The sequence below is a fragment of the Phoxinus phoxinus genome (genome assembly GCF_949152265.1).
Source record: "Phoxinus phoxinus genome assembly, chromosome: 5".
Classification (NCBI taxonomy): Eukaryota; Metazoa; Chordata; class Actinopteri; order Cypriniformes; family Leuciscidae; genus Phoxinus; species Phoxinus phoxinus.
This window is the reverse complement of record NC_136880.1, coordinates 13,034,664-13,042,251: the sequence shown is the minus strand read 5'-3', so window position 1 is coordinate 13,042,251 and position 7,588 is coordinate 13,034,664. Positions and strand designations below refer to the sequence as shown.

General features: G+C 36.5%; 1 protein-coding gene across 1 annotated transcript; it reads left to right on the top strand.

The window, feature by feature from the left end:
* Window positions 1–1,839: 1,839 nt before the first annotated feature.
* Window positions 1,840–7,588, top strand: arf1 (ADP-ribosylation factor 1). The gene is made up of 5 exons (XM_079612006.1): window positions 1,840–1,969; window positions 2,828–3,007; window positions 3,105–3,215; window positions 5,811–5,935; window positions 6,011–7,588. Exons 2-5 carry the CDS (start codon window positions 2,863–2,865, stop codon window positions 6,170–6,172), a joined length of 543 nt encoding a protein of 180 aa, XP_079468132.1. The 5' UTR covers window positions 1,840–1,969; window positions 2,828–2,862; the 3' UTR covers window positions 6,173–7,588.

The window sequence follows — 7,588 nt, the reverse complement described above, 5'->3', positions numbered from 1 at the left end:
TCATGATTTTTACATGATCACAGGTTTAATCAGATTTTTTTGTGAATTTTGTGTCAAATGCATGTTAATTTCAGGGCCATAATCAATATAGACATTGAGGTGGACAAATTCCTCCCAATAATCAGAAATGACCAAACTGTGAAATTCAACGCTGTGCTTGGTTTAGCAGCGAAAGAGTGTGTGGAAAGATGCAAGTAAACATTCAGTAATATCCAGTGATGCAAACTCTCAACTTTTTAATGAACTTTTGCTGTTTTGAATTGAAAACATGCTATTATTTAGGCCTACATGATTTATGTAATTCATAACTGAATGTGAACGAGACAAGAAACATTTAGCATTTTTTACATTTTAGACATACGAATAAGAGTTAATGTTTTAAAATAAATATTATTTGCTAGTTGCAAATAGACCAATAACCGAAACAACACTTCTCGCAAACAAATCAATCAATACATGGATCAATAAAATAAATAAATGAATAAAAAACAACTTAGATCCTCACAAACAGCCTTGGTTCATTGTATTTTTTGGATTTAAACTGCACATCTCATTCCATTCAATTGTAACATGAGGCCTATAAATATTCCTGCTCTCTGGTATTATTATAAAGCATGGTGCATGAAATTTTGTCAAATGTAGATGTGTGTATGTGGAATATGATTGTTTTTAATGTATGTTTTTTTAGTTTGTGTTGTGATGCCCACTGCCATAATATAACTGCCCCTTGTGGGATTAATAAAGTGGTTAACTTTAACTTTATAATGGTCAAACCATGTTTGCAATGTAATGTAGCAATGTAGTAGTCAATGTGGGTTATGTCGCTTTTTATTAATGCTAACATCCCATTATGAGAAATAAATATATTTATTTGTAGTTTGTGTTTTCAACATCAACATAAATCTACTGGATAATGATTTGGCAATAGTTGACTTGTCACAGTATAGTTCTTATAGCAGCCATTAGTATCCACATGGCCCTGCCATCACGCTTTGTGCTTCTCCAACAGCGCATTAATATGTCTGTGCCAGCAGCACGGAGGAGACTGGGATCTGAGGTCCCACACGTCGTCCACCCCCAGAGGTGTAGCAGCTGTTAACCTGGCCTTGAGAAATGCCTCATGAAAAGACAGCTGTCTGGGGGAAAGTCAGCTTTCTGCTTTCAACATACTTTGATGCGACACACATGAATAAGTGTCTTTGTGTGCATAAGATGCAATGATTTGCTTAAAATGGCTGCAAACCAATAATATTAATAATAATAATGATGATTTTCATGTGTATAACTATTGTGTTACTTTTTATCTGGTGAAATTATGAAACGACGGACAACTTATAACTTGTCTAGATATAAGTTGTCAAGTATTGTCAACAATGAGCAATTGGCTTGATTTAATAGGCTAAATGCTGAGACAGTAATTGCCATTTCTCGGATTATTTTGAAATTGGAAAGAAAATGTTAACATGTTACGTCGATGTAACTATAATACAGTACATTTTAAATTAGTCAATGACACATATTAAGCTACTTTTTTACGTGGATGTGTGCGTGTTGGACCTTATTGTGAAAAAAAAACTATTTGCGATGTCATTAATTTGTATATCCTAATTTATGTATACATATCTTACCCTCATGTTCTTTATCTCTGTCTTTTCTTCTTCTTCATCTTCTTCTTTTTCTTTTTCAGTCTTTAATTATTACAATTTCTTCTTCTCAGTATTCTGATGATATTGGACATATTGTTCATCAAAAAAAGTTGTATAGGCTACCATAAACATGTAATCTCTGTATTTTTTGCATTGATAATTAAAAAATAAAATAAAATGCACACGTGTAGTACTAAACCTGACCTACAGAGTTCTCTGTTATTTATCACCTCCTCGACGGAAGTGATGCAAGACGCACTGACGTGGCCGGAAACCCGCCATCTTGAGGGAGGAAACGCCTCGAAGTTGAGGAAACTTGAACTGTGAGTTTTTTTCATTTAAAAAAATACATTTATAGATTTAATTTCAACTTTAATTGTTGTATGCGAAATTGTAACCACAGTGAAAACAAACGCTAGCTACTCTTGAATCATGCGTTACCAGCGAAAACAGATTAGTGGGAGATTTTCGGAGGTAAACTGAATTAAAGCCGGTCAGATGTGAGTGTCTGTGACAAAGGAAACAACAATCCGAAGTCAGCTTTACTTCTCAAATAAGTAATGTCGTAAAGATAATGTAATGCATCAACTTGCTCTAACTCAACATTATTATTCACATTATGTATGCGTATTATAGAGGTTATAGTCAACCACAAAACCTAGTTTAATCGACTTATTTTTTTTAATTATTATAAAGACGTGTGGCCATATTACTAAAGCGTCTGATGATCAGATCTAATAAGCTATCCTGATATTTTACTGAAATTGAACTGAAATCGCTATGCTTACTAAACAGATTAGCCTAACGTTAGATATAAGTTCTGCAAAACTGCCCCTGAACACTCGGATCCTTTATTATTAAATATTATTTTAAAATGCTTCTCCAAGCTGTTGTTATATCAGCTTTATTATTGAAAATTTTGATTATATATTCAGTCGTGAGAGCTTTTTACAGCATTTCCTGGTTTATTTAAAGAGTCAGTTGTCATGTACATGTTATCCACTTGGAGAATCACGCTTTGTCATTATGTCGACTTGAATTACACAGATTAAAGTTTAGCTGTTCGTATCTGTGAAGTGTACAAATACATAACATTTTTCACACTATTTGTGTCAGTAAGTGTTACACACTTGGTCCTGCTGGAGGAAGTGGCTTTTTAATTCACTTTTTGTCTTGTTTAGTTTCAGTGGATTGAAAAATAAAGCATCTCTCAAACATGGGCAACCTATTTGCAAACCTCTTTAAAGTCTTTGGCAAGAAAGAGATGAGGATTCTTATGGTGGGTCTTGATGCTGCTGGAAAGACAACGATTCTGTACAAGCTGAAGCTGGGAGAAATTGTTACCACCATCCCAACAATCGGTAGATGACCAAGATCTGTTTCCCATTATCAGCGTCTGATAAAGAGAATACATAATGTATGTGTTTATATATATATTTTTTTTCTTTTGTGTTCAAGGCTTTAACGTTGAAACTGTGGAGTACAAGAATATAAGTTTCACAGTTTGGGACGTCGGTGGTCAAGATAAGATTCGACCATTGTGGCGTCATTATTTCCAGAACACACAAGGTAAGACATTAATGCAGTGTCAGGGCTTGACATTAAGCCTTGTCATGTGCTTGTCCTTAAAGTGCCTCTATTATGCTATTTTAAAGTTTCCTAATGTTGTTTTGGAGTCTCCTACAACAGGTTCACATGCATCAAAGGTCAAAAAAGGTTTCATTTTCTCATAATATACATTTGCACATCACCAGATTTTCAATGATTCTCAAACGACTCGCCAGATGAATCAATCTCTTTAAATTCCTCCTTTCTGCGAGCTGCTCTGCTCTGATTGGCCAGACAGCTCAGTCTGTTGTGATTTGGCCTACCGCGTACAGCGTGCGTCGAAAACAAAAACTCCCATTGCCATAACAACATCAGCTCTGCGTGTCCTGAGGCTTCCAACACCTTTAACTAAACACAGTAGCGAACAATGACGTGGATTTGACCATATCAATGCGAGCGCGAGTCCGAAGATGAAACATTAGAAGAACTAGTTATTCAACCCGAACCTCCATCGCAAGGGCGACTCGAGCAGGACGTTTCAGTGATACACTAACGTTGCTCAGTTTGAGGGACATTATGACATGTTGCAAATGTAATTCCTCAGCATTAGCAAGTGCATGTCCATCAACCGATTATTTTACTTGTACTAATTTATTTACAGAGTATGTTTCTAATATATTGCGGTGAACACGTGGAAACTGTATCAATAACAGTGCATGGATGTATGCAATGTATTAGCCAAGCACGGCTACTGGCGGGCAATATGCTAATGTTTTGTCTTGATGTCACGACGAAACGGCTTATTACTTGTTTGAAAAACAATTAATTTCATTGACTCAAGAGTCGACTCTCACTTTTGAAAGACAATAACTTTATATACAGTGCAATTTCAGATTTAAAACTTGGCTCTAAGTGAATGAAAACATCCTGCAATGTTACACACTACATGAAAGGTCATTTTCAAAAATCCATAATAGTTTAAGTTTATCAAACGACGAGTACTTTTTGTGTGCAAAAAAAAAAAACTATTCATGTTATTCTCTGAGTGATTTCATGTAGTGTAACAGCGCAGCGCTTCTGTGTTGTACATCACACACATGACCAGCGTCGGCCAATAGTGAGCCTCTGCTGACGTACAACCCAGAAGCGCTGCGCTGTTATCGTTACCTTATTGTCGTTACATTATACATTATTATCCACTATCAGTCGCCACTTACACTAAATGTAATAAGAATCATTCTCACTTTTTGGTGATTCCCTAATTTTTTTTTTGTTATTGACGTTTTAATCAGGCTACTTGTCTGGTCAGACAAATCAAATTCTCTTTCTCTCGCCCCTTCAAAAATATCCACTTGTCTTGGATAAGCATTAATGTCAGGCCTATATATCACTATATATTTGAATAAGATCAATTAGTCAGTTTTTTGTGGTGTCCATGTCCACATTTACTTCCTCACTTTGGAAAGAAAAATTCCAACATGCCGTACCAACTTCTGCAGTCAAGTGACTCATTTAAACCGAATGGTTAAGCCAAGCTGTTTGTCCATGATTTCACTATAATACTAATAATCTGGCCAATATTTAAAGGGATAGTTCACCCCATAATGAAAGTTCTGTCATTAATTACTCGCCCTCATGTCGTTCCAAACCCGCGAGACCTTCGTTCATCTTCTGAACACACATTCAGATATATTTTTTATGAAATCTGAGAGGTTTCTCGACGAGGCAGCAACGTCATTACAACTTTCAAGGTCCAGAAAGGTAGAAAAAATAGTCCATGTGACTCCAGTGGTTCAACCTTAATGCAATGAAGCGACAATGAGCCGGCGTTTTGACGTAGAACCTGGTAGCGCTGCACTGTGCCTCCGTCCCAACATACTGTACAACACGACATACTTTCACATCAGTCGTGAAAGTTTCGAATTTGCATGCGTTTAAAGCCTGGCCAGTTGAACATTTCATTTGCGTGAGTATTGAACCAAGTTATCTTTCACATCTTATTGGGCTTAAACTGTCGAATACACACAAGGGTTACATTAACACAGTCGTCATGTCTAAAGTGAAAGTAAGACAGTTGGGGGAAAATCAGATGTGTATCTATATCCGCTCTGTGACAGCAATCTAATAATAAACACTGCCGCTAGTCCTTAAAAGAATAGTTCACTCAAATATTAACCTGTATGAATTTCTTTCTTCTGAACACAAAAGATGATATTTTAAAGAGTTGATGGACTCCATTGACTGCCATAGTATTTTTTTTTCCCAACCATGGAAGTCAATGGGGTCCATCACCTGTCTGGTTACCAATATTCTTCAAAATATCATCTTTTGTGTTTAACAGAAGAAAGAAATTCATACAGGTTTGAGGCTGAGTGAATGATGACAGAATTTTTATTTAGAGTGAGCTACTCCTTTAATAAACCGTATTTACCACTAGTTTTTCAAATTGCGATAATCAAACATGGTTTTAATAATTAAAATATGAAAAGTTAATACTAACCATCAGGAATTTATCATGGTCCAACCGGTAACCATTTCATCCTGACTCTGTGGCTGGAGCCAAACACAAGCTGGTCTCTCACACCAGTCCATTATTCTGATGTTTTCTTTCTCTAGGTCTGATCTTTGTGGTCGACAGCAATGACCGAGAGCGTGTGAATGAGGCACGAGAGGAGCTGATGAGGATGTTGGCTGAGGATGAGCTCAGGGAAGCAGTCCTGCTAGTGTTTGCCAACAAACAGGTGCTAACAGATTCCAGCTGATCATCTGCAGTTCTCTCCAAATGCGTTTTATTTGACGATGTGTTTGTCCGACAGGATCTACCGAACGCCATGAACGCTGCGGAAATCACGGACAAGCTGGGGCTGCATTCGCTCCGGCACAGGAACTGGTACATCCAGGCCACGTGCGCCACAAGCGGCGACGGCCTCTATGAAGGACTCGATTGGTTGTCCAACCAACTGAAAAACCACAAATAATGACCTCACTGTACCGCTCTTCCTTAGTTTCATATTCTCAACACTCGCTTTACTCTTGTTTTTAAACCGACGGTGCTGGAAGCTGCGCTCATTTCAAACACAGCGAGAAAGTGTTACTCACTTTAATGTAAATAGTTTTTTGTTGTGAGGCAGCTTTTTTTTGAGCACCATTATGCAAAATAGATTTAGTCCCCCCTCCATTCTTTCAGTTTGAGTCGTTGGAAAGAGTTTGAAGAACGCCAGTCCTGTAAACTCTGTCAGGTCTCATTTGAATCTTGCACATGTATTATTTTATTGTGCTTATAATAAGACTCTTTTAGATGTACTGTAAACAAAACTGTTTTGTTTGTCTTGAACTGAGTAAAGGAAATCAAACATTACGGACACTACCTGCACATATTACGGCTCAATTTTGAGGAAGAGAAACCAAAAATCCATTAGGCTCTAGCTTTACTGTCAGGATACTGTAGAGTGAAGCCTTTACATCATTAAGTCAGCTACACAAAGATTCAGATTATTATTTTTATTTTTTTAAATCAGATTCCCAATACACAGCATATGTTTTTTGTTGATATGATGTGGAAGAAAAGTTGGTGCGGCTCAGGTTCACAAAGGTGTGAGGTAAAATGTTCAGGCTCGTAACAGTAATGATCTTTTTTAAGGGGAGGTTCATTTAAAAAACAAAATGCAACAATATAAAAGAAATTTAGTTGTTTTACAAAAATAGGCTTTGTTTTCTTTTTGCAAAATATTACAATTATTTATTTTTGGCGGGTGAAATGTAACTTGGGCATATTTTTGGAGATTCACCTTTAAGATAAACTGAAACCTTAATTTAATCAAATTTCCTGTTGTTTTGACACTGTTTAAGTGTTACTTTCAACTTCATGTTCTGGATTTAACTGTGTTATGAGCTCAATATCTAACCAGCACAAGGAATAAACAACACCAACCTCATCTTAGCACATGATAGTTTAATATCTAGCAAATCAATAGTGCATTTTTATAGATTTAAGACATAAAACAACTATACGAATGTTGGCATGTTGATATCAATGACATGTTTGAGTTTTCTGTTTTGCATGTAGAAGTGATTTTCCCCCAGAAGCCCTGGTGCCTTTACAGTCCGCAGAGACACCGGTTTGAGATTAACAACCTTCACGTCGATCACATGATCACTGTTAATGCAATGTTAGAACTGATGGTTTAAACGCCACTTTATTATTTATCTTTTATTCTCTCTCTCTCTCTTTTCTCCATTAACCTCTGATTTGGTAGACACTGATTACTTGGGGTCGAAACTATGTGAATCTCATAGCAAAATGTTGTATAGTGTGACTCTTAACCAATGTCTTTTTTTATTGTTTTTCATTTTGACAGAAATGCACTGTAATTAAAGATATTAGTATAACTGGA

Coding starts and splice junctions, on each gene's coding strand:
- arf1 (XM_079612006.1), top strand. CDS start 2,863: ATGGGCAACCTATTTGCAAACCTCTTTAAAGTCTTTGGCAAGAAAGAG. Junction 3,008..3,104: donor TACCACCATCCCAACAATCG/GTAGATGACCAA, acceptor TTTGTGTTCAAG/GCTTTAACGTTGAAACTGTG. Junction 3,216..5,810: donor TTATTTCCAGAACACACAAG/GTAAGACATTAA, acceptor TTCTTTCTCTAG/GTCTGATCTTTGTGGTCGAC.